We start from the raw sequence: 26,696 nt of genomic DNA, 5'->3' as shown, positions 1-26,696 counted from the left end.
ACCCAAGCCACAGCCTGTTCACCCCGCTATCATCCAGAAGGCGAGGTCAGTACAGGTGAATTAAAGCAGGGACCGAGAGACTGAAAAACAGCTTCTATCTCAAGGCCATCAGACTGTTAAACAGCCACCACTAACATTGAGTGGCTGCTGCCAACATAATTACTCAACTCCAGCCACTTTAATAATGAAAACATTGGATGTAATATATGTATCACTAGACACTTTAAACAATGCCACCTTATATAATGTTTACATACCCTACATTACTCATCTCATATGTATATACTGTACTCGATACCATCTCCTGCATCTTGTTTACATACCCTACATTACTCATCTCATATGTATATACTGTACTCTATATCATCTACTGCATCTTGTTTACATACCCTACATTACTCATCTCATATGTATATACTGTACTCTATACCATCTACTGCATCTTGTTTACATACCCTACATTACTCATCTCATATGTATATACTGTACTCGATACCATCTACTGCATCTTGTTTACATACCCTACATTACTCATTTCATATGTATATACTGTACTCTATACCATCTACTGCATCTTGTTTACATACCCTACATTACTCATCTCATATGTATATACTGTACTCTATACCATCTACTGCATCTTGTTTACATACCCTACATTACTCATCTCATATGTATATACTGTACTCTATATCATCTACTCTACTGCATCTTGTTTACATACCCTACATTACTCATCTCATATGTATATACTGTACTCTACACCATCTACTGCATCTTGTTTACATACCCTACATTACTCATCTCATATGTATATACTGTACTCTATACCATCTACTGCATCTTGTTTACATACCCTACATTACTCATCTCATATGTATATACTGTACTCTATACCATCTACTGCATCTTGTTTACATACCCTACATTACTCATCTCATATGTATATACTGTACTCTATACCATCTACTGCATCTTGTTTACATACCCTACATTACTCATTTCATATGTATATACTGTACTCTATACCATCTACTGCATCTTGTTTACATACCCTACATTACTCATTTCATATGTATATACTGTACTCTATACCATCTACTGCATCTTGTTTACATACCCTACATTACTCATCTCATATGTATATACTGTACTCTATACCATCTACTGCATCTTGTTTACATACCCTACATTACTCATCTCATATGTATATACTGTACTCTATACCATCTACTGCATCTTGTTTACATACCCTACATTACTCATTTCATATGTATATACTGTACTCTATACCATCTACTGCATCTTGTTTACATACCCTACATTACTCATTTCATATGTATATACTGTACTCTATACCATCTACTGCATCTTGTTTACATACCCTACATTACTCATTTCATATGTATATACTGTATACTCTATATCCATCTACTGCATCTTGTTTACATACCCATACATTACTCATCTCATATGTATATACTGTACTCTATATCATCTACTGCATCTTGTTTACATACCCTACATTACTCATCTCATATGTATATACTGTACTCTATACCATCTACTGCATATTGTATATACTGTACTCTATACCATCTACTGCATCTTGTTTACATACCCTACATTACTCATCTCATATGTATATACTGTACTCTATACCATCTACTGCATCTTGTTTACATACCCTACATTACTCATCTCATATGTATATACTGTACTCTATACCATCTACTGCATCTTGTTTACATACCCTACATTACTCATCTCATATGTATATACTGTACTCTATACCATCTACTGCATCTTGCCGTTCTGTACCATCACTCATTCATGTATTTTTATGTACATACTCTTATTCATTCCTTTACACTTGTGTGTAATAAGGTAGTTGTTGTGAAATTGTTAGGATAGATTACTCGTTGGTTATCACTGCATTGTCGTAACTAGAAGCACAAGCATTTCGCTACACTCACATTAACATCTGCTAACCATGTGTATGTGACAAATACAATTTGATTTGATTTGATTGCCATTGGTGTTAAATATTAGGGTTTCAGCATCAAATATGCTTTATAAAGAATATATACATTTTTTACAAACTTTTATACGTTTCACTATGTCAATATGTATTTGTTGTCAATGTTTCGTTTGTGAGGCCGGTTGGACGTACTGTCAAATTCCCTGATGTTGTAGGCGGTTTATGGTAGAGAAATGAATATTGAATTCACTGGCAACAGCTCTGGTGGACATTCCTGCACTCAGCATGCCAATTGCACACAATGTATATAGACTCTTTCCTCTTTTCTACTGTGTTATTGACTTGTTTATTGTTTACTCCATGTGTAACTCTGTGTTGTTGTCTGTGTCACACTGCTATGCTTTATCTTGGCCAGGTCGCAGTTGTAAATAAGAACTTGTTTTCAACTAGCCTACCTGGTTAAATAAAGGTGAAATAAAACAAAATAAAAATTCCTCCAAAACATGAGACATCTATGGCATTGTGTTGTTTGACAAAACTGCACATTTTAGAGTGGCCTTTTACTGTCCCCCAGCACAAGGTGCACCTGTGCACAAACAGGGACGTAAAACACATCTGTGCACATTTCTGGGATATTTTATTTCAGCTCAGGAAACACGGGACCTGTTACACGCTACGTTTATATTTAAAAAAAAAACATTTATTCAAGTATAAATCCCTCACATTTTCGATAAATTGACATAGATTTTCCTTTTTTTGTAACCAAAGGTACTGAAGATTCCGGTAACTTTGGTAAATTACAGGTAGCTTAGCAACCCTAGCTAGTACACTCTTTCCCTTTGTGAGTGAATAGGTTTGTGTGTGAGTATCCTACCTGTGTAGTTCTCAGCCTGGAGGTGCATGTCACACAGCTTGTGGATGTTGTATTACCTGTGTAGTTGTCAGCCTGGAGGTGCATGTCACACAGCTTGTGGATGTTGTATTACCTGTGTAGTTGTCAGCCTGGAGGTGCATGTCACACAGCTTGTGGATGTAGCGGATGTACATCTCCTCCTTGTTTATCTCTGACTTGTAGAAGTTCTAGGGAACAAACAGACACAATATATTAAAAACAAGACAAACCCTTTACACCACTATCTCAGGATGGCAGTGTGACAGGTTGTGGGTTGTTTTACCAACAGGTTGACAGTACAGACATAGTCTACCGTATCTTACCAACAGGTTGACAGTACAGACAGAGTCTACAGTATCTTACCAGCAGGTTGACAGTACAGACAGAGTCTACAGTATCTTACCAGCAGGTTGACAGTACAGACAGAGTCTATAGTATCTTACCAGCAGGTTGACAGTACAGACAGAGTCTATAGTATCTTACCAACAGGTTGACAGTACAGACAGAGTCTATAGTATCTTACCAGCAGGTTGACAGTACAGACAGAGTCTACAGTATCTTACCAGCAGGTTGACAGTACAGACAGAGTCTATAGTATCTTACCAGCAGGTTGACAGTACAGACAGAGTCTATAGTATCTTACCAACAGGTTGACAGTACAGACAGAGTCTACAGTATCTTACCAACAGGTTGACAGTACAGACAGAGTCTACAGTATCTTACCAACAGGTTGACAGTACAGACAGAGTCTATAGTATCTTACCAACAGGTTGACAGTACAGACAGAGTCTATAGTATCTTACCAACAGGTTGACAGTACAGACAGAGTCTACAGTATCTTACCAGCAGGTTGACAGTACAGACAGAGTCTACAGTATCTTACCAGCAGGTTGACAGTACAGACAGAGTCTATAGTATCTTACCAGCAGGTTGACAGTACAGACAGAGTCTATAGTATCTTACCAGCAGGTTGACAGTACAGACAGAGTCTATAGTATCTTACCAGCAGGTTGACAGTACAGACAGAGTCTATAGTATCTTACCAGCAGGTTGACAGTACAGACAGAGTCTACAGTATCTTACCAGCAGGTTGACAGTACAGACAGAGTCTATAGTATCTTACCAGCAGGTTGACAGTACAGACAGAGTCTATAGTATCTTACCAGCAGGTTGACAGTACAGACAGAGTCTATAGTATCTTACCAGCAGGTTGACAGTACAGACAGAGTCTATAGTATCTTACCAGCAGGTTGACAGTACAGACAGAGTCTATAGTATCTTACCAACAGGTTGACAGTACAGACAGAGTCTATAGTATCTTACCAGCAGGTTGACAGTACAGACAGAGTCTATAGTATCTTACCAGCAGGTTGACAGTACAGACAGAGTCTATAGTATCTTACCAGCAGGTTGACAGTACAGACAGAGTCTATAGTATCTTACCAACAGGTTGACAGTACAGACAGAGTCTATAGTATCTTACCAACAGGTTGACAGTACAGACAGAGTCTATAGTATCTTACCAGCAGGTTGACAGTACAGACAGAGTCTATAGTATCTTACCAGCAGGTTGACAGTACAGACAGAGTCTATAGTATCTTACCAGCAGGTTGACAGTACAGACAGAGTCTATAGTATCTTACCAGCAGGTTGACAGTACAGACAGAGTCTATAGTATCTTACCAGCAGGTTGACAGTACAGACAGAGTCTATAGTATCTTACCAGCAGGTTGACAGTACAGACAGAGTCTATAGTATCTTACCAACAGGTTGACAGTACAGCCATAGTCTACCGTATCTTACCAGCAGGTTGACAGTACAGACAGAGTCTATAGTATCTTACCAACAGGTTGACAGTACAGACAGAGTCTATAGTATCTTACCAACAGGTTGACAGTACAGACAGAGTCTACAGTATCTTACCAGTTGACAGTACAGACAGAGTCTACTTACAACAGGTTGACAGTACAGACAGAGTCTACAGTATCTTACCAGCAGGTTGACAGTACAGACAGAGTCTATAGTATCTTACCAACAGGTTGACAGTACAGACAGAGTCTACAGTATCTTACCAACAGGTTGACAGTACAGACAGAGTCTACAGTATCTTACCAGCAGGTTGACAGTACAGACAGAGTCTATAGTATCTTACCAGCAGGTTGACAGTACAGACAGAGTCTATAGTATCTTACCAGCAGGTTGACAGTACAGACAGAGTCTATAGTATCTTACCAGCAGGTTGACAGTACAGACAGAGTCTAGTCTATAGTATCTTACCAGCAGGTTGACAGACAGTTGAGTATCTTACCAGCAGGTTGACAGTACAGACAGAGTCTATAGTATCTTACCAGCAGGTTGACAGTACAGACAGAGTCTATAGTATCTTACCAGCAGGTTGACAGTACAGACAGAGTCTATAGTATCTTACCAACAGGTTGACAGTACAGACAGAGTCTATAGTATCTTACCAACAGGTTGACAGTACAGCCAATCTTCTTGTTCTCTGTCTCGTCTCCTTTCATGCAGTCCCTAAACAGAGAGAGGAACCGGTCCAGTTATTGGTGAATAGTAATGAATCTTATCTTCTGCCCTCCACGTTTACATAACAACAAGTGGAGACCAATCTAGTCTGGAGACCTATCTATCTCGTCTGGAGACCTATCTATCTCGTCTGGAGACCTATCTATCTCGTCTGGAGACCTATCTATCTCGTCTGGAGACCTATCTATCTCGTCTGGAGACCTATCTATCTCGTCTGGAGACCTATCTATCTCGTCTGGAGACCTATCTATCTCGTCTGGAGACCTATCTATCTCGCCTGGAGACCTATCTATCTCGCCTGGAGACCTATCTCGTCTGGAGACCTATCTAGTCTGGAGACCTATCTAGTCTGGAGACCTATCTATCTAGTCCGGAGACCTATCTAGTCTGGAGACCTATCTATCTCGCCTGTAGACCTATCTATCTTGTCTGAAGACCTATCTAGTCCGGAGACCTATCTAGTCTGTAGACCTATCTAGTCCGGAGACCTATCTAGTCTGTAGACCTATCTCGTCCGGAGACCTATCTCGTCCGGAGACCTATCTATCTTGTCTGAAGACCTATCTAGTCTGGAGATCTATCTCGCCTGGAGACCTATCTCGTCCGGAGACCTATCTATCTCGCCTGTAGACCTATCTATCTTGTCTGAAGACCTATCTAGTCTGGAGATCTATCTCGCCTGGAGACCTATCTCATCCGGAGACCTATCTCGTCCGGAGACCTATCTCGCCTGGAGACCTATCTGTCTCGCCTGGAGACCTATCTATCTAGTCTGGAGACCTATCTAGTCTGAAGACCTATCTAGTCTAGAGACCTATCTAGTCTGGAGATCTATCTCGCCTGGAGACCTATCTAGTCTGGAGATCTATCTCGCCTGGAGACCTATCTAGTCTGGAGACCTATCTAGTCTGGAGACCTATCTAGTCTGTAGACCTATCTATCTCGTCTGTAGACCTATCTATCTAGTCTGTAGACCTGTCTAGTCTGGAGACCTATCTAGTCTGGAGACCTATCTAGTCTGGAGACCTATCTAGTCTGTAGACCTATTTATCTCGTCTGTAGACCTATCTATCTAGTCTGTAGACCTGTCTAGTCTGGAGACCTATCAAGTCTGGAGACCTATCTATCTCGTCTGGACACCTATCTATCTCGCCTGGAGACCTACCTATCTCGTCTGGAGACCTATCTATCTCGCCTGGAGACCTACCTATCTCGTCTGGACACCTATCTATCTCGTCTGGACACCTATCTATCTCGTCTGGAGACCTATCTATTTCGTCTGGAGACCTACCTATCTCGTCTGGACACCTATCTATCTCGTCTGGAGACCTATCTATCTCGCCTGGAGACCTATCTATTTCGTTTGGAGACCTATCTAGTCTCACCTGTAGTCCAGCAGTCGTTCCATCAGCCGTGTGACAGAGGTGACGAAGGAGATTCCCGTCTCCCTCCACGTCTCTTGCTCAATCTTCTCCAGCAGACTGGAGACAAAGACACACACAAACGCCTTATCAATCAATACCACCAAGGGCCTAGATTTTGAGTGATCTCTGTGAGTACATCATTCGACAGGACGTAGAGAGGAGTTAGTGGCAGTAGGCCGTTAGAGCTGTGTTATCTTACCTGGGGTAAGGCCCAAAGAGCTGGGTTCTAATCCCACACGCAGCAGAAAGAGGAGCCAAGCAAATGCAATGTTATGAACGTAAGAGGTAAAGACATGTTGATCATAGCAGGTAGAAACCAACAGGTTAGATCCAACACACAGGGTTATCAAGGTAGCAGGTAAAGAAACGGTTGTGTGTTGGGTGTGTGCGCGCTGGTGTTTGTTGGTGTGTGTGTGATGGGGTTGGTGCGTGTGTGTGTGTGTGTGTGTGTGTGTGTGTGTCTGTGTGTGTGTGTGTGTGTGTGTGTGTGTGTGTGTGTGTGTGTGTGTGTGTGTGTGTGTGTGTGTGTGTGTGTGTGTGTGTGTGTGTGTGTGTGTGTGTGTGTGTGTGTGTGTGTGTGTGTGTGTGTGTGTGTGTGTGTGTGTGTGTGTGTGTGTGTGTGTGTGTGTGTGTGTGTGTGTGTGTGTGTGTGTGTGTGTGTGTGTGTGTGTGTGTGTGTGTGTGTGTGTGTGTGTGTGTGTGTGTGTGTGTGTGTGTGTCTGTGTGTGTCTGTGTGTGTGTGTGTGTGTGTGTGTGTGTGTGTGTGTGTGTGTGTGTGTGTGTGTGTGTGTGTGTGTGTGTGTGTGTGTGTGTGTATATTCCTCTACTTACAGCAGGCTGAATAGTTCTCTATAGTTCTCGTCTCCTTTCCCCTCAGACACCAGACTGTCCAGCTTGTCTATCAGCTCTGCCTCCACCTACACAGAACAGTGAGAATAAGGCCCTGTTTCTTCTGCCGTTATAACACCGGGTGTAACGAGAGACAAGGCAAACTTTAAATCTCACTCTCTAACGATAGTCAAACCTGGTAAAAATATTTATCCCCGTCAATAAGCCATAAACACTCTGTGACGTCCACGACTGCATGAAGAGAGCATTGTAATTTTTGAAAATATTGTACGTGAAAGAAATGGATGTAATATGGGTGAAAGAGGGCCCCCCTTTACCTACTGTAATATACATGTAGTTAGATCAAACCTACTGTAATATACATGTAGTTAGATCAAACCTACTGTAATATACATGTAGTTAGATCAAACCTACTGTTTATACATGTAGTTAGATCAAACCTACTGTAATATACATGTAGTTAGATAAAACCTACTGTTTATACATGTAGTTAGATCAAACCTACTGTAATATACATGCAGTTAGATCAAACCTACTGTATATACATGTAGTTAGATCAAACCTACTGTATATACATGTAGTTAGATCAAACCTACTGTAATATGCATGTAGTTAGATCAAACTGACTGTATATACATGTAGTTAGATCAAACTGACTGTATGTACATGTAGTTAGATCAAACTGACTGTATGTACATGTAGTTAGATCAAACTGACTGTATATACATGTAGTTAGATCAAACCTACTGTAATATACATGTAGTTAGATCAAACCTACTGTAATATACATGTAGTTAGATCAAACCTACTGTAATATACATGTAGTTAGATCAAACCTACTGTTTATACATGTAGTTAGATCAAACCTACTGTAATATGCATGTAGTTAGATCAAACCTACTGTAATATGCATGTAGTTAGATCAAACCTACTGTAATATACATGTAGTTAGATCAAACCTACTGTATAAACATGTAGTTAGATCAAACCTACTGTAATATGCACGTAGTTAGATCAAACCTACTGTAATATGCATGTAGTTAGATCAAACCTACTGTATATACATGTAGTTAGATCAAACCTACTGTAATATACATGTAGTTAGATCAAACCTACTGTAATATGCATGTAGTTAGATCAAACCTACTGTATATACATGTAGTTAGATCAAACCTGTGTGTGTGTGTGTGTGTGTGTGTGTGTGTGTGTGTGTGTGTGTGTGTGTGTGTGTGTGTGTGTGTGTGTGTGTGTGTGTGTGTGTGTGTGTGTGTGTGTGTGTGTGTGTGTGTGTGTGTGTGTGTGTGTGTACCTGTTTGAAGTTCCCGTTCTTCCTCTGCTCCCAGTCCATCATGTCGTGGAAGATAGGAATCATGATGTTCCTGACCTCCCCCTGAGGCACCAGGGTCACACCCAGGAACGGACCTATCATACCTGGGATGAAGTGGATCTTGTTCTCACCTGGAGAGGACAGGAAGAGGAGTCAGACTTTACATTAAATAACCCCAAAAACACTTCCTTTCAACCAGACGCAATGAACGGCATCCAACGTGCCCGGGGAACAGTGGTTTTAGGGCCTTGCTCAAGGGCAGAACGACAGATATTTACCTCGTCAGCTCGGGGATTCGATCCAGCAACCTTTTGGTTACTGGTCTCAACGCGCTAACCGCTAGGCTACCTAAGTACCAAGTGAACATTCTGTATGTTTGATTGGGAGAGTGAGTGAGTGAGTGAGTGAGTGAGTGAGTGAGTGAGTGAGTGAGTGAGTGAGTGAGTGAGTGATGAAGTGAGTGAGTGAGTGAGTGATGAAGTGAGTGAGTGAGTGAGTGATGAAGTGAGTGAGTGAGTGAATGAGTGAGTGAGTGAGTGAGAGAGAATGGGTAAATGTATACATGGTTGAGGATCCTACAGTACAGTAGGTTCTCTACATGCTACATTTAAAATGTAATGCTACATAGCACGATAAAGGGTGAGATAGAGAGCAACTCTCACCGAGGTTCTGCCACATGCTGAACAGCTCGTAGGCCATCATCACTCTCATGTCACCATATCTAGAAACAAAACAACAGGTGAAAAACCACAGACACAGATCTCTAACTGAAGAATATTGGACATGTATTGGATATGATATATTTTTGGGTATTTCCACAGTTAACAGATGAGGAAATGTACTGAAAGACTGAAGAACATTATTCCTTGAAGATCACAGCATTATGAAGATCACAGCATTATGAAGATCACAGCATTACAGATGTCTACAGTGTGTGCTTCAAGTGTGAAGGGAATATCAGAAATGGAGCTTGCATATTTTAAACTGAAGCCTGGTACTCTATTAGCTCTCCTTTGAAATAAACTGTGTGAGAAACAGGAAGTGAACAAGGCAATGTGAGAAACAGGAAGTGAACAAGGCAATGTGAGAAACAGGAAGTGAACAAGACAACGTGAGAAACAGGAAGTGAACAGGGCAACATGAGAAACAGGACGTGAACAAGCATTTAGCTAGGTACTACTGCACTGTTGGAGCTAGAAACACAAGCATTTAGTTAGATACTACTGCACTGTTGCAGCAAGAAACACCAAGCATTTAGCTAGGTAGTGAACTGGGCAACTAGAAACACAAGCATTTAGTTAAATATTACTGTTGAACAGCTAGAAACACAAGCATTTAGTTTGGTAATACTGCACTGTTGGAGCTAGAAACACAAGCATTTAGTTTGGTAATACTGTTGGAGCTAGAAACACAAGCATTTAGTTAGATATTACTGTTGGAGCTAGAAACACAAGCATTTAGCTAGGTAATACTGCACTGTTGGAGCTAGAGACACAAGCATTAAGCTAGGTATTACTGTTGGAGCTAGAAACACAAGCATTTAGCTAGGTATTACTGTTGGAGCAATGAACACAAGCATTTAGCTAGGTATTACTGCACTGTTGGAGCTAGAAACACAAGCATTTAGCTAGGTATTACTGTTGGAGCAATGAACACAAGCATTTAGCTAGGTATTACTGTTGGAGCTAGAAACACAAGCATTTAGCTAGGTATTACTGTTGGAGCTAGAAACACAAGCATTTAGCTAGGTATTGCTGTTGGAGTTAGAGACACAAGCATTTAGTTTGGTATTACTGCACTGTTGGAGCTAGAAACACAAGCATTTAGCTAGGTATTACAGTTGGAGATAGAAACACAAGCATTTAGCTAGGTATTACTGTTGGAGCTAGAAACACAAGCATTTAGCTGCAACTGCAATAACATCTGAAAATCTGTGTTCGTGACCAATAAACTTTGATTTTTAAGTCAGATACGGCATAAAATGATAATGAAACTAGAAGGAAACAAATGAGCAGACAGTTATCTCAGCAAAATCACTATTACGGTATGAGATTAAAACTTACAACCTCAGGCAATTCAATGTTTGACGAACACTGTAAGAAAAGTGGTCCCTCTAGCTAGCCGGATATTGACCCAGCAATGATCTATACTCCACTACAAACACCGGAGGTCGTTACTGTACAGATGAACACTAGAGGTCGTTACTGTACAGCTGGAGGTCGTTACTGTACAGATGGAGGTCGTTACTGTACAGATGGAGGTCATTACTGTACAGATGAACACTAGAGGTCGTTACTGTACAGATGGAGGTCATTACTGTACAGATGAACACTAGAGGTCGTTACTGTACAGATGAACACTAGAGGTCGTTACTGTACAGATGGAGGTCATTACTGTACAGATGAACACTAGAGGTCGTTACTGTACAGATGAACACTAGAGGTCGTTACTGTACAGATGGAGGTTGTTACTGTACAGATGAACACTGGAGGTCGTTACTGTACAGATGAACACTAGAGGTCGTTACTATACAGATGGAGGTCGTTACTGTACAGATGAACACTAGAGGTCGTTACTGTACAGATGAACACTAGAGGTCGTTACTGTACAGATGAACACTAGAGGTCGTTACTGTACAGATGAACACTAGAGGTCGTTACTGTACAGATGGACACTGGAGGTCGTTACTGTACAGATGAACACTAGAGGTCGTTACTATACAGATGGAGGTCGTTACTGTACAGATGGACACTGGAGGTCGTTACTGTACAGATGAACACTAGAGGTCGTTACTGTACAGATGGAGGTCGTTACTGTACAGATGAACACTAGAGGTCGTTACTGTACAGATGGAGGTCGTTACTGTACAGCTGGAGGTCGTTACTATACAGATGAACACTGGAGGTCGTTACTGTACAGATGGAGGTCGTTACTGTACAGATGGAGGTCGTTACTGTACAGATGAACACTTTAGAGACAACACAGCGTGCTTCAGGACAAGTGATAAACCATGATGAAGAGTGGCAGGCCACTCTGTAAGCAGTCTTACTCGTCCAACACATTCTCTGTACAATCAAAGAAAACAAGATGCTTGAAGAGAAATGGTAAACGATGGTGATTGAATGGGAACTCTTTGAGGGTACATACTTGTCCAACACGTTCTTCCTCTTGGCTGGGGTGGTGTTCTCCAGTTGTAGACTGGGCTGGCTGATGTAGAGAACAGCCAGACTGAAGTATGAGTTCCACACCTGGTCAGTGACACACATACAACATACATTAGCAAGACAAAAAATAGTACTTAAACAATGATACTCAATGTCTCATGGACATCTTGTGAGAGGAGAAGGGGAGGAAAGGGGCAGGTTAGCGTTTTTTGGGTCATGAATCTTGTTCTGGAGGCAGATCTTAACCCTAACACTGCTAATGCCTAACCTTAACCCTAACTACACTGCTAATGCTAATGCCTAACCTTAACCCTAACTACACTGCTAATGCTAATGCTAATGCCTAACCTTAACCCTAACTACACTGCTAATGCTAATTCCTAACCTTAACCCTAACCTTAACCCTAACTACACTGCTAATGCTAATTCCTAACCTTAACCCTAACTACACTGCTAATGCTAATTCCTAACCTTAACCCTAACTACACTGCTAATGCTAATGCCTAACCTTAACCTTAACTACACTGTTTATTCTAATGCCCTAACCTTAACCCTAACCTTAACCCTAACTACACTGCTAATTCTAATGCCCTAACCTTAACCCTAACTACACTGTTAATTCTAATGCCTTGACCCTAACCTTAACTACACTGCTAATGCTAATGCCTAACCTTAACTACACTGCTAATGCTAATGCCTAACCTTAACTACACTGCTAATGCTAATGCCTAACCTTAACCCTAACCTTAACTACACTGCTAATTCTAATGCCTAACCTTAACTACACTGGGGTGTCATCTACAAAATTGCTTCCAACACTCTACTCAGCAAACTGGATGCAGTTTATCACAGTGCCATCCGTTTTGTCACTAAAGCACCTTATACCACCCACCACTGCGACTTGTATGCTCTAGTCGGCTGGCCCTCGCTACATATCCGTCGCCAGACCCACTGGCTCCAGGTCATCTACAAGGCCATGCTAGGTAAAGCTCCGCCTTATCTCAGTTCACTGGTCACAATGGCAACACCCATCCGTAGCACGCGCTCCAGCAGGTGTATCTCACTGATCATCCCTAAAGCCAACACCTCATTTGGCCGCCTTTCGTTCCAGTACTCTGCTGCCTGTGACTGGAACGAATTGCAAAAATTGCTGAAGTTGGAGACTTTTATCTCCCTCACCAACTTCAAACATCAGCTATCTGAGCAGCTAACCGATCGATGCAGCTGTACATAGTCTATTGGTAAATAGCCCACCCATTTTCACCTACCTCATCCCCATACTGTTTTTATTTATTTACTTTTCTGCTCTTTTGCACACCAATATCTCTACCTGTACATGACCATCTGATCATTTATCACTCCAGTGTTAATCTGCAAAATTGTAATTATTCGCCTACCTCCTCATGCCTTTTGCACACGTTAGATATAGACTCCCCTTTTCTTTCTACTGTGTTATTGACTTGTTAATTGTTTACTCCATGTGTAACTCTGTGTTGTCTGTTCACACTGCTATGCTTTATCTTGGCCAGGTCGCAGTTACAAATGAGAACTTGTTCTCAACTAGCCTAACCTTAACTACACTGCTAATGCTAATGCCTAACCTTAACTACACTGCTAATGCTAATGCCTAACCTTAAATTCACCCATAATAGTTTAAGCCTTGTCCATGCCGGGAGAGAGGGATTAAGAACGTCGTACACTGATCATTTTGATATTTGATTTGGAATTTTAGGAGAATATGAAAAAATATATAATAATTATTTGATACAACATTTTAGCCTTACTGCTATTAGCCAATAGAAACACATTGAATAACAGACAGTCCTTACTGCTATTCCAATAGCAACACATTGAATAACAGATAGACTGCTATTAGGGATTAAAACACATTGAATAACAGATAGTCATTTGATATTTGATTTGGAATTTTAGCCAATAGAAACACATTGAATAACATTTGATACAACATTTTAGCCTTACTGCTATTAGCCAATAGAAACACATTGAATAACAGACAGTCCTTACTGCTATTAGCCAATAGAAACACATTGAATAACAGATAGTCCTTACTGCTAGAAACACATTGAAAAACAGATAGTCCTTACAAATAACAGACAGTCCTCACTGCTAGAAACACATTGAATAACAGATAGTCCTTACTGCTATTAGCCAAAAGAAACACATTGAATAACAGATAGTCCTCACTGCTATTAGCCAATTGAATAACAGATAGTCCTTACTGCTATTAGCCAATAGAAACACATTGAATAACAGATAGTCCTTACTGCTATTAGCCAATAGAAACACATTGAATAACAGATATTAAATCTAAAGGAAGTTTGTTCTGAAGTGTCTCTCCTATACCTGAGAGAAATAAGAAAGATCAGGAGACATTTTTTTTGCCTTGTTATTTTTGTCACTAAAACAGTCTCCATCTATACCTCCATTTATTTTTTCAACTGGTACCAGGGGACATTCATTACGAGTCTTGTGAGACTACCGTCGTGTTCGTATTCATGAGAGTCTCACCTTAACCACAGAGGTGTCATATTAGTGTGTAGCCCGAACTGTTGGGGCGCTACAGACGGTTTTGTGAGAAATCCGATTTCCGGGGATGTCTCATGCTCTGACAAACATCTCTGTCACCTTTTACTGCAGATTGAGATGCATGCTAAAAAAACAACGATATCTCTATCTTAAACTGAATGATTTTTAATTATGCTAATTTGATTTCCACAGGGGGGGCAATAACTCTACGGGGTTCATTAATTTTTACAACATAGACAATTTTGATTTTGCAGCTGGCCCATCTAGCGGAAAGTGCTCTGTTCTGCCTCAAGGACAAGACTTGCGTGTGTGTGTGTGTGTGTGTGTGTGTGTGTGTCACTCTGGCGTGGCCTGCAGCAACACACCAGCTCACTCGCTCTCCATCTGTGTGTGTGTGTGTGTGTGTGTGTGTGTGTGTGTGTGTGTGTGTGTGTGTGTGTGTGTGTGTGTGTGTGTGTGTGTGTGTGTGTGTGTGTGTGTGTGTGTGTGTGTGCCACTCTGTTAAAGTCACGCACCTTGAATTCAAAGTCAGCCTCGGTGAAGTTCTTGTGCAAAGCCGGGGACAGATATTGGACAGTTGTCACTATGGTGCTAGAGGGAGAAACACCAGCGATAAGTACAGAACTGTTAAACGGTTTTTGAAACAGCTAATTATTGATACATTCTGACGCCATTTTGTGGATGATCACTTACAATGGGGATTCTTCAGAATATGTTTTAGAAAACTTTATAATATATTACCATGTATTGCAGGTAATTGAGCACATTACCTCCCGAGAGAGGATTACCCCTCCCCCCCACCCCAAGCCGGAACACCACGCCCCCCCGAGGGATTCCTCTGGACATAACCCCCCAGAGGAATTCCTCTGGACATTACCCCCCCACCCCCAGAGGAATTCCTCTGGACATTACCCCCACCCCCAGAGGAATTCCTCTGGACATTACCCCCGGAGGAATTCCTCTGGACATTACCCCCCAGAGGAATTCCTCTGGACATTACCCCCCACCCCCAGAGGAATTCCTCTGGACATTACCCCCCCCCAGAGGAATCCCTCTGGACATTGTGTACACTGTAAACCACATATTTATTATTTATATCCTGAGACTGCATTTATTGGAGCTGGGGATTTCAATAAAGGAAATCTGAGCGAAAATTCCTCCAATCAGATCACGCCTCCATTTTTCTACCTCCCCTCCTATAAGGAGGACTGTTCTGACCAATCGGAATCTGTGCATCGAGATTGTTTTGGGAAATGTTCCGTAGCTGTCACTGAGAATAGTATTGACGTATACAGTTCCTCAGGAAGTGCATTGAGGATGTTGTTCCCACTGTGACGATTAGAACTTATGCAAACTAAAAACCGTAGACAGATGGCAGCATTACATGCCAAACTGAAAGCGAAAACCACATTTATCCACGGAAAGGTGAGTGGGAACTTTGCCTTGTACAAACAGACCAGGTATGCAGGTGTGAAAAGAGGGATGGGAGGAGGTGTGGAAGAGGGGGGGGAGGTGTGGAAGAGGGGTTGGAGGTGTGGAAGAGGGATGGGAGGAGGTGTGGAAGAGGGATGGTAGGTGTGGAAGAGGGATGGGAGGTGTGGAAGAGGGGTGGGAGGTGTGGAAGAGTGGTGGGAGGAGGTGTGAAAGAGGGATGGGAGGTGTGGAAGAGGGATGGGAGGTGTGGAAGAGGGGTTGGAGGTGTAGAAGAGGGTTTGGAGGTGTGGAAGAGGGATGGGAGGAGGTGTGGAAGAGGGATGGGAGGAGGTGTGGAAGAGGGATGGGAGGTGTGCAAAAGTGGTTGGAGGTGTGAAAGAGGGATGGGAGGTGTGGAAGAGGGATGGGAGGTGTGGAAGAGGGATGGGAGGTGTGGAAGAGGGATGGGAGGAGGTGTGGAAGAGGGATGGGAGGAGGTGTGGAAGAGGGGTTGGAGGTGTGAAAGAGGGGTTGGAGGTGTGGAAGAGGGGTTGGAGGTGTGGAAGAGGGGATGGAGGTGTGAAAGAGGGGTTGGAGGTGTGGAAGAGGGATGGGAGGTGTAGAAGAGGGATGGGAGGTGTGGAAGAGGGGTGGGAGGTGTGGAAGAGGGGTGGGAGGTGTGAAAGAGGGATGGGAGGTGTGGAAGAGGGATGGGAGGTGTGGAAGAGGGGTGGGAGTTGTGGAAGAGGGATGGGAGGTGTGGAAGAGGGGTGGGAGGAGGTTTGAAAGAGGAATGGGAGGAGGTTTGAAAGAGGGATGGGAGGTGTGGAAGAGGGATGGGAGGTGTGGAATAGGGATGGGAGGTGTGGAAGAGGGATGGGAGGTGTGGAATAGGGATGGGAGGTGTGGAAGTGGGGTTGGAGGTGTGAAAGAGGGATGGGAGGTGTGGAAGAGGGATGGGAGGTGTGGAATAGGGATGGGAGGTATGGAAGAGGGGTTGGAGGTGTGAAAGAGGGATGGGAGGTGTGGAAGAGGGGTGGGAGGGGGTTTGAAAGAGGGATGGGTGCAGATGTGGAAGAGTGATTGGAGGTGTGGAAGAGGGATGGGAGGAGGTGTGAAAGAGGGATGGGAGGAGGTGTGGAAGAGGGATGGGAGGAGGTTTGAAAGAGGGATGGGAGGAGGTGTGGAAGAGGGATGGGAGGTGTGGAAGAGGGGTTGGAGGTGTGGAAGAGTGATTGGAGGTGTGGAAGAGGGATGGGAGGAGGTGTGAAAGAGGGATGGGAGGAGGTGTGGAAGAGGGATGGGAGGAGGTTTGAAAGAGGGATGGGAGGAGGTGTGGAAGAGGGATGGGAGGTGTGGAAGAGGGGTTGGAGGTGTGGAAGAGGGATGGTAGGTGTCGAAGAGGGATGGGAGGTGTGGAAGAGGGGTGGGAGGAGGTTTGAAAGAGGGATGGGTGCAGGTGTGGAAGAGTGATTGGAGGTGTGGAAGAGGGGTGGGAGGAGGTTTGAAAGAGGGATGGGAGGAGGTTTGAAAGAGGGATGGGTGCAGGTGTGGAAAGAGGGATGGGAGCCACATGGAGATGTACTTGCTGGTCAGCTCATCACGTTCCAGTCCTGTGTATGTGTGTGTGTTCAGTATGACCTACTTGCTGGTTAGCAGCCTCATCACGTTCCAGTCCCGAGGAAAAATAGTGAGCTTCATCAGGTTACGAAACACACAGAATATCTTCAGAAGGAACTCCTGAGAGAGAGAGAGAGAGAGAGAGAGAGAGAGAGAGAGAGAGAGAGAGAGAGAGAGAGAGAGAGAGAGAGAGAGAGAGAGAGAGAGAGAGAGAGAGAGAGAGAGAGAGAGAGAGAGAGAGACGTAGAACACCAAATAATGCATGCAGAGCAAAATCAGGCCCGATACCCACTAATGATCAAAATCCAGAAAAGAGCTGTTAAATTCTACAACCACCTAAAAGGAAGCGATTCCCAAACCTTCCATAACAAAGACATCACCTACAGAGAGATGAACCTGGAGAAGAGTCCCCTAAGCAAGCTGGTCCTGGGGCTCTGTTCACAAACACAAACACACCCCACCGAGCCCCAGGACAGCAGCACAATTAAAACCAAACAAATCATGAGAAAATAAAAAGATAATTACCTAACACATTGGAAAGAAGTAACAAAAAACAGAGCAAACTAGAATGCTATTTGGCCCTAAACAGAGAGTACACCGTGGCAGAATACCTTTGACTATGTAGAGACTCAGTGAGCATAGCCTTGCTAATGAGAAAGGCCGCCGTAGGCAGACATGGCTCTCAAGAGAAGACAGGCTACGTGCTCACTGCCCACAAAATGAGGTGGAAACTGAGCTGCACTTCCTAACCTCCTGCCCAATGTATGACCATATTAGAGAGACATATTTCCCTCAGATTACACAGATCCACAAAGAATTCGAAAACAAATCAAATGTTGATAAACTCCCCTATCTACTGGGTGAAATACCACAGTGTGCCATCACAGCAGCAAGATGTGTGACCTGTTGCCACGAGACAAGGGCAACCAGTGAAGAACAAACACCATTGTAAATACAACCCATATTTATGCTTATTTATTTTCCCTTGTGTACTTTAACCATATGTACATTGTTACAACACTGTATATATATATATATACAGAGAGAGAGAGACAGAGAGAGAGTCATGTGTGTCCTTAACCATGACCTTAACCATGGTCCTTATGTAGCTCAGTTGGTAGAGCATGGCACTTGTAACGCCAGGGTAGTGGGTTCGATCCCCGGGACCACCCATACGTAGAATGTATGCACACATGACTGTAAGTCGCTTTGGATAAAAGCGTCTGCTAAATGGCATATATACCAGGCCAGAACACTGGAACAAAACCAATATGGCAGTTCAACCATGACTACACATCTGTCCTCTCCTCCCCTTCATCTGCACTGATTGGAAAAGATATGACAGGAGAAAACAAAATGGAAACTCAGCATTTAGGCTGATAAATTCATGAATCGCATCACATTCTTTCAGGTCAGTGGAAGAGGAGGACATTGAGACAGTCTCACCTTGACTTCCTCTTTGCTCTGGAAGTTGTCCAGTAGATGGTTGAAGTGGATGTCAGACATCTGACGCAGCAGGGATAGGAGGCAGGACACATATTCTCCCTGCCAATGAGGACACAGGCACACACATGTCAGCCAATCATAGTGCAATGCGAGCCACCCAATGACCAATGAAAACACAGATGGGGAAGAAGGGGGGTTAGGATAACGAAGGATGAAGGGAGATGATTGGATAAGGGTATGTTTCAAAGGATAACTGTAAGATAGTTTAGTTACTTAGTAAGTTAGTTACATCATTCAACTTAGTTTAGCTACTGTATTCAGCTTAGTTTAGTTACTGTATTCAGCTTAGTTACTGTATTCAGCTTAGTTACTGTATTCAGCTTAGTTTAGTTACTGTATTCAGCTTAGTTTAGTTACTGTTTTCAGCTTAGTTTAGTTACTGTTTTCAGCTTAGTTTAGTTACTGTATTCAGTTTAGTTTAGTTACTGTATTCAGTTTAGTTACTGTATTCAGCTTAGTTTAGTTACTGTTTTCAGCTTAGTTTAGTTACTGTATTCAGCTTAGTTACTGTATTCAGCTTAGTTACTGTATTCAGCTTAGTTTAGTTACTGTATTCAGCTTAGTTTAGTTACTGATTTCAGCTTAGTTTAGTTACTGATTTCAGTTTAGTTTAGTTACTGTTTTCAGCTTAGTTTAGTTACTGTTTTCAGCTTAGTTTAGTTACTGTATTCAGTTTAGTTTAGTTACTGTATTCAGTTTAGTTACTGTATTCAGTTTAGTTTAGTTACTGTATTCAGTTTAGTTTAGTTACTGTATTCAGTTTAGTTACTGTATTCAGCTTAGTTTAGTTACTGTATTCAGCTTAGTTACTGTATTCAGCTTAGTTACTGTATTCAGCTTAGTTTAGTTACTGTATTCAGCTTAGTTTAGTTACTGATTTCAGCTTAGTTTAGTTGCTGTTTTCAGCTTAGTTTAGTTACTGTATTCAGCTTAGTTTAGTTACTGTTTTCAGCTTAGTTTAGTTACTGTTTTCAGCTTAGTTTTGTTACTGTATTCAGCTTAGTTTAGTTACTGTATTCAGATTAGTTACTGTTTTCAGCTTAGTTTAGTTACCATATTCAGATTATTTACTGTATTCAGCTTAGTTTAGTTACTGTATTCAGATTAGTTACTGAGTTCAGCTTAGTTTAGTTACTGTATTCAGCTTACTGTATTCAGCTTAGTTTAGTTACTGTATTCAGCTTAGTTACTGAGTTCAGCTTAGTTTAGTTACTGTATTCAGCTTACTTACTGTATTCAGCTTAGTTTAGTTACTGTATTCAGATTAATTTAGTTAATGTATTCAGCTTAGTTTAGTTACTGTATTCAGTTTAGTTACTGTATTCAGTTTAGTTACTGTATTCAGCTGAGTTTAGTTACTGTATTCAGCTTAGTTTAGTTACTGATTTCAGCTTAGTTTAGTTACTGCATTCAGTTTAGTTACTGAGTTCCTAACAGTGAGAAAAACTAAATTGATAAAAAATATTCAACAAATAAATGCAAAAAAATGCTTTAGGCCTCATACTTGTATTACTGTGAGTCTTTTATTTGACTGCATTCCTCTGATTAATTTAGTTAATGTATTCAAACTGGTACAGGGTTTGAGTTACACAATGAATTCAGTTTAGTTTAGGGGACTGCATTGAGGGGGAACATGTAGAGACTGGATTCAGCTTAGTTAAACATTACTGTATTCAGATTAGTTTAGTTACTGCATTCAGTTTAGTTACTGAGTTCCATAAGAGACAGGAGTGAGGGGGAAAAAGACAGGAGTAAACATTGATAAAAAAATATTAGAACAAATAAATGTAGAGACAAAAAAACATGCTTAGGCCTCATACTTGTATTACTGTGAGTCTTTTATTTGACTGCATTCCTCTGAAAACACTCCTAATAGACAGGAGTAGTGAAACTGGACAGGGTTATGAGAGACGCTGGGAACAATAGAACAGGAGGTGAAATCAAATAGAGACAGTGGGGGGAATTATATAGAGACAGGAGTGGTGAGGGGGAACATATAGAGACAGGAGTAGTGAGGGGAATCATATAGAGACAGGAGTAGTGAGGGGGGAACATGTAGAGACAGGAGTAGTGAGGGGGAATCATATAGAGACAGGAGTAGTGAGGGGGGATCATATAGAGACAGGAGTAGTGAGGGGGAATCATATAGAGACAGGAGTAGTGAGGGGGGAATCATATAGAGACAGGAGTAGTGAGGGGAATCATATAGAGACAGGAGTAGTGAGGGGAATCATATAGAGACAGGACTAGTGAGGGGAATCATATAGAGACAGGAGTAGTGAGGGGAATCATATAGAGACAGGAGTAGTGAGGGGGGAACATGTAGAGACAGGAGTAGTGAGGGGAATCATATAGAGACAGGAGTAGTGAGGGGGGAACATGTAGAGACAGGAGTGGGGGAAGTGACGGGGAAAATAGAGATGAGTAGGACCGGGTTGATGAAGAGAGATTGAGAGGAAGTTTGGAGAGTAGAGGAGGATGAAGTAGGATGGATAGTAGAAGCAGATTGTTAGTTACTAACAGTGATCTCAGCCGTGCACTGCGGGCAGCGATGGCCTCTTACCGCCTCCTGGGACTGAGACTTGGTCATGATGGCCAGCAGGGTCTGGAGAAGCACATCCAGGAGAGATTCCACCATCATCTCTACTTCCTCCTGCACTGGGGTGTCCTAGGGGGAGATATGAATACATGGGAAATCAATGTGTACCCTCTCCTGGGTGAAGAAGACCACAGGATTCCTACTGTACACGAAGACCTCCAGGAAGACCACAGGATTCCTACTGTACACGAAGACCTCCAGGAAGACCACAGGAATCCTACTGTACACGAAGACCTCCAGGAAGACCACAGGAATCCTACTGTACACGAAGACCTCCAGGAAGACCACAGGAATCCTACTGTACACGAAGACCTCTAGGAAGACCACAGGAATCCTACTGTACACGAAGACCTCCAGGAAGACCACAGGAATCCTACTGTACACGAAGACCTCCAGGAAGACCACAGGAATCCTACTGTACACGAAGACCTCCAGGAAGACCACAGGATTCCTACTGTACATGAAGACCTCCAGGAAGACCACAGGAATCCTACTGTACATGAAAAACATCTTTACTCCAGCTTTAACTTCATGACTGATGTCTTGAGATGTTGTTTCAATATATCCACAAAATTTTCATTTCCTCATGATGCCATCTATTTTGTGAAGTGCACCAATCCCTCCTGCAGCAAAGCACCCCCACGACATGATGCTGTCACCCCCGTGCTTCATGGTTGGGATGGTGTTCTTCGGCTTGCAAGCCTCCCCCGTTTTCCTCCAAACATAACAATGGTCATTATGGCCAAACAGTTCTATTTTTGTTTCATCAGACCAGAGGACATTACTCCAAAAAGTACCATATTTGTCCCCATGTGCATTTGCAAACCGTAGTCTGGCTTTTGTATGGCGGTTTTGGAGCATTGGCTTCTTCCTTGCTGAGCGGCCTTTCAGGTTACGTCGATATAGGACTCGTTTTACTGTGGATATAGATACTTTTGTACCTGTTTCCTCCAGCATCTTCACAAGGTCCTTTGCTGTTGTTCTGGGATTGATTTGCACTTTTCGCCCCAAAGTACGTTAATCTCTAGGAGACAGAATGCATCTCCTTCCTGAGCGGTATGACGGCTGCGTGGTCCCATGGTGTTTATACTTGCGTACTATTGTCTGTACAGATGAACATGGTACCTTCAGACGTTTGGAAATTGCACCCAAGGATGAGCTAGACTTGTGGAGGTCTACAATTTTTTTTCTGAGGTCTTGGCTGATTTCTTTTGATTTTCCCATGATGTCAAACAAAGAGGCACTTAGTTTGAAGGTAGGCCTTGGAATACATCCACAGGTACACCTCCACTTGACTCAAATGATGTCAATTAGCCTGTCAGAAGCTTCTAAAGCCATGACATAATTTTCTAGAATTTTCCAAGCTGTTTAAAGGCAGAGTCAACTTTGTGTATGCAAACTTCTGACCCACTGGAATTGTGATACAGTGAATTATAAGTGTAAATAGTCTGTCTGTATACAATTGTTGGAAAAACGACTTATGTCGTGCACACAGTAGATGTCGTAACCGACTTGCCAAAACTATAGTTTGTTAACAAGACATTTGTGGAGTGCTTGAAAAACAAGTTTTAATGACTCCAACCTAAGTGCAAGTAAACTTCCGACTTCATCTGCTGTATTTGGTTAAGGTGTATGTAAACCTCCGACTTCATCTGTATTTGGTTAAGGTGTATGTAAACTTCCAACTTCATCTGTATTTGCCTAAGGTGTATGTAAACTTCCGACTTCATCTGTATTTGGTTAAGGTGTATGTAAACTTCCGACTTCATCTGTATTTGGTTAAGTAAACTTCCGACTTCATCTGTATTTGGTTAAGGTGCAAGTAAACTTCCGACTTCATCTGTATTTGGTTAAGGTGTATGTAAACCTCCGACTTCATCTGTATTTGGTTAAGGTGTAAGTAAACCTCCGACGTCATCTGTATTTGGCTAAGGTGTATGTAAACCTCCGACTTCATCTGTATTTGGCTAAGGTGTAAGTAAACCTCCGACTTCATCTGTATCTTATACAGTGTCATCAACCGGTGCGTTGAACCATCTACAGACTTCCTAAATGCGAATGAACATAATCCAGAGCGAATATGGTTATGGTTTAAAATTGAGAGTCAGGATTGCTTTGACACAGTTGCTCATAATAATAATAATAATAACATAGTTAGTCCTCCCTGTCGGTCCACATACACAAGGAGACCTGACCAATGGCTGTTAATCATACTAGAACCTGACGCCAGGTGATGTAATTATATTTGTCCTGTTTGTACGGACTAGAGAGAGTTTACCAGAGAGCTGGTCTTGATGATGGAGAAGATAGAGACTAGAGAGAGTTTACCAGAGAGCTGGTCTTGATGATGGAGAAGATAGAGACTAGAGAGAGTTTACCAGAGAGCTGGTCTTGATGATGGAGAAGATAGAGACTAGAGAGAGTTTACCAGAGAGCTGGTCTTGATGATGGAGAAGATAGAGACTAGAGAGAGTTTACCAGAGAGCTGGTCTTGATGATGGAGAAGATAGAGACTAGAGAGAGTTTACCAGAGAACTGGTCTTGATGATGGAGAAGATAGAGACTAGGGAGAGTTTACCAGAGAGCTGGTCTTGATGATGGAGAAGATAGAGACTAGAGAGAGTTTACCAGAGAGCTGGTCTTGATGATGGAGAAGATAGAGACTAGAGAGAGTTTACCAGAGAGCTGGTCTTGATGATGGAGAAGATAGAGACTAGAGAGAGTTTACCAGAGAGCTGGTCTTGATGATGGAGAAGATAGAGACTAGAGAGAGTTTACCAGAGAGCTGGTCTTGATGATGGAGAAGATAGAGACTAGAGAGAGTTTACCAGAGAGCTGGTCTTGATGATGGAGAAGATAGAGACTAGAGAGAGTTTACCAGAGAGCTGGTCTTGATGATGGAGAAGATAGAGACTAGAGAGAGTTTACCAGAGAGCTGGTCTTGATGATGGAGAAGATAGAGACTAGAGAGAGTTTACCAGAGAGCTGGTCTTGATGGTGGAGAAGATGGAGACTAGAGAGAGTTTACCAGAGAGCTGGTCTTGATGATGGAGAAGATGGGGTGGTCCTGTGTAGCTCAGTTGGTAGAGCTTTGGATAAAAGCGTCTGCTAAATGGCATATATTATTATATTATTATAAGATAGAGACTAGAGGTAGTTTACCAGAGAGCTGGTCTTGATGATGGAGAAGATAGAGACTAGAGAGAGTTTACCAGAGAGCTGGTCTTGATGATGGAAGATAGAGACTAGATGGAGAAGATAGAGACTAGAGAGAGTTTACCAGAGAGCTGGTCTTGATGATGGAGAAGATAGAGACTAGAGAGAGTTTACCAGAGAGCTGGTCTTGATGATGGAGAAGATAGAGACTAGAGAGAGTTTACCAGAGAGCTGGTCTTGATGATGGAGAAGATAGAGACTAGAGAGGGTTTACCAGAGAGCTGGTCTTGATGATGGAGAAGATAGAGACTAGAGAGAGTTTACCAGAGAGCTGGTCTTGATGATGGAGAAGATAGAGACTAGAGAGAGTTTACCAGAGAGCTGGTCTTGATGATGGAGAAGATAGAGACTAGAGAGAGTTTACCAGAGAGCTGGTCTTGATGATGGAGAAGATAGAGACTAGAGAGAGTTTACCAGAGAGCTGGTCTTGATGATGGAGAAGATAGAGACTAGAGAGAGTTTACCAGAGAGCTGGTCTTGATGATGGAGAAGATAGAGACTAGAGAGAGTTTACCAGAGAGCTGGTCTTGATGATGGAGAAGATAGAGACTAGAGAGAGTTTACCAGAGAGCTGGTCTTGATGATGGAGAAGATAGAGACTAGAGAGAGTTTACCAGAGAGCTGGTCTTGATGATGGAGAAGATAGAGACTAGAGAGAGTTTACCAGAGAGCTGGTCTTGATGATGGAGAAGATAGAGACTAGAGAGGTTTACCAGAGAGCTGGTCTTGATGATGGAGAAGATAGAGACTAGAGAGGGTTTACCAGAGAGCTGGTCTTGATGATGGAGAAGATAGAGACTAGAGAGAGTTTACCAAATGAGCTGGTCTTGATGATGGAGAAGATAGAGACTAGAGAGAGTTTACCAGAGAGCTGGTCTTGATGATGGAGAAGATAGAGACTAGAGAGAGTTTACCAGAGAGCTGGTCTTGATGATGGAGAAGATAGAGACTAGAGAGAGTTTACCAGAGAGCTGGTCTTGATGATGGAGAAGATAGAGACTAGAGAGAGTTTACCAGAGAGCTGGTCTTGATGATGGAGAAGATAGAGACTAGAGAGAGTTTACCAGAGAGCTGGTCTTGATGATGGAGAAGATAGAGACTAGAGAGAGTTTACCAGAGAGCTGGTCTTGATGATGGAGAAGATAGAGACTAGAGAGAGTTTACCAGAGAGCTGGTCTTGATGATGGAGAAGATAGAGACTAGAGAGAGTTTACCAGAGAGCTGGTCTTGATGATGGAGAAGATAGAGACTAGAGAGAGTTTACCAGAGAGCTGGTCTTGATGATGGAGAAGATAGAGACTAGAGAGAGTTTACCAGAGAGCTGGTCTTGATGATGGAGAAGATAGAGACTAGAGAGAGTTTACCAGAGAGCTGGTCTTGATGATGGAGAAGATAGAGACTAGAGAGAGTTTACCAGAGAGCTGGTCTTGATGATGGAGAAGATAGAGACTAGAGAGAGTTTACCAGAGAGCTGGTCTTGATGATGGAGAAGATAGAGACTAGAGGTAGTTTACCAGAGAGCTGGTCTTGATGATGGAGAAGATAGAGACTAGAGAGAGTTTACCAGAGAGCTGGTCTTGATGATGGAGAAGATAGAGACTAGAGAGAGTTTACCAG

The 26,696-nt window shown here is 42.4% G+C and overlaps 1 protein-coding gene across 9 annotated transcripts in view; it reads right to left on the bottom strand.

The window, feature by feature from the left end:
- The window catches only part of LOC124004047 (dedicator of cytokinesis protein 3-like), a 465,878-nt gene that overhangs the window by 54,089 nt on the left and 385,093 nt on the right, over positions 1-26,696 (bottom strand). For 6 of the 9 annotated variants that reach the window (XM_046312789.1, XM_046312790.1, XM_046312794.1 and 3 more), the window contains 12 exons: positions 21,786-21,932; positions 19,205-19,303; positions 17,784-17,878; positions 15,241-15,316; positions 12,162-12,262; positions 9,677-9,735; positions 8,997-9,145; positions 7,670-7,755; positions 7,038-7,064; positions 6,800-6,895; positions 5,342-5,402; positions 2,968-3,061 (listed from right to left, as the gene is read on the bottom strand). In XM_046312789.1, coding sequence (XP_046168745.1) covers positions 2,968-3,061; positions 5,342-5,402; positions 6,800-6,895; positions 7,038-7,064; positions 7,670-7,755; positions 8,997-9,145; positions 9,677-9,735; positions 12,162-12,262; positions 15,241-15,316; positions 17,784-17,878; positions 19,205-19,303; positions 21,786-21,932 — 1,090 coding nt within the window. The remainder of the gene's footprint in view (positions 1-2,967; positions 3,062-5,341; positions 5,403-6,799; positions 6,896-7,037; positions 7,065-7,669; positions 7,756-8,996; positions 9,146-9,676; positions 9,736-12,161; positions 12,263-15,240; positions 15,317-17,783; positions 17,879-19,204; positions 19,304-21,785; positions 21,933-26,696) is intronic. The other 3 variants (XM_046312791.1, XM_046312795.1, XM_046312792.1) reach the window with 2 other exon arrangements.

Source organism: Oncorhynchus gorbuscha, linkage group LG18 (genome assembly GCF_021184085.1).
Source record: "Oncorhynchus gorbuscha isolate QuinsamMale2020 ecotype Even-year linkage group LG18, OgorEven_v1.0, whole genome shotgun sequence".
NCBI lineage: Eukaryota > Metazoa > Chordata > Actinopteri > Salmoniformes > Salmonidae > Oncorhynchus > Oncorhynchus gorbuscha.
The sequence above is the reverse complement of the archived record's forward strand: the minus strand, read 5'-3'. Positions and strand labels throughout refer to the sequence as shown.